Source organism: Gavialis gangeticus, unplaced genomic scaffold (genome assembly GCF_001723915.1).
Source record: "Gavialis gangeticus isolate Ggan-Ray unplaced genomic scaffold, GavGan_comp1, whole genome shotgun sequence".
Taxonomy (NCBI): domain Eukaryota; kingdom Metazoa; phylum Chordata; order Crocodylia; family Gavialidae; genus Gavialis; species Gavialis gangeticus.
The window spans coordinates 120233-120875 of NW_017728993.1; the positions used below are offsets into that span (position 1 = coordinate 120233).

The window sequence follows — 643 nt, forward strand, 5'->3', positions numbered from 1 at the left end:
CCAGCTGCTCGGAGAAGGATCAACACTGTAATGTAAGTGTCCTAGTAGATGTGGTGCAAGCAAAACCTGCAAATGACATCGTGCATAAATACAGCGGCTGGTGAAGTGATTATTCTGCACTGCACCGCTTAGTTGCGCTGAAATTAAGATGAACGATCAATTTTCCACGGTACTTTCGTTAGGGAAATAAAGTGCTCCTAGAGATCCCGGCTCTCTCCATCGCGGCAGCTCCCGAAGTCGGCGCCCGGCGGTGCCAGCCCAGCGGCGGGAGAGCGGAGCTTGCTTGGCGGGCCCCACGCAGACATCCCCGGGCTGGCGGCGGGGAGGCGGCGGCTGGGGGCCGCGCCCGGGGGTGAAGTTCCGGCCGCGGCGTCCCCGCAGGTGCGCTGCCTTGGCCGAGAGGCTGCCGGGCTGGAGCGGAGGGGAGCGGCTCGGAGGTCTCCGGCGCGGCGGCGGCGGGCCTCGCGGGAAGCGGAAGGGATGCGAGCGGCCGGGAGCGGGGCAGGGAGCACTCACCTTGAGCAGGTACTTGTCCACGATCTCCAGGCCGCAGCTGCTGCACACGCACTTGCTGGGAGGGCAGCCGGGGCCCGAGGCCATGGACCGGGGCGAGGAGGAGGGGGACAGCGGCGCGGAGGAAGAG

At 66.3% G+C, this 643-nt stretch overlaps 1 protein-coding gene across 1 annotated transcript in view; it reads right to left on the bottom strand.

The window, feature by feature from the left end:
* LHX8 (LIM homeobox 8) overlaps positions 1-643 on the bottom strand; it is a 20903-nt gene that overhangs the window by 19520 nt on the left and 740 nt on the right. The window contains exon 2 of the mRNA XM_019528385.1: positions 517-643. This exon is cut by the window's right edge and continues 3 nt beyond it. Coding sequence (XP_019383930.1) covers positions 517-643 — 127 coding nt within the window. The remainder of the gene's footprint in view (positions 1-516) is intronic.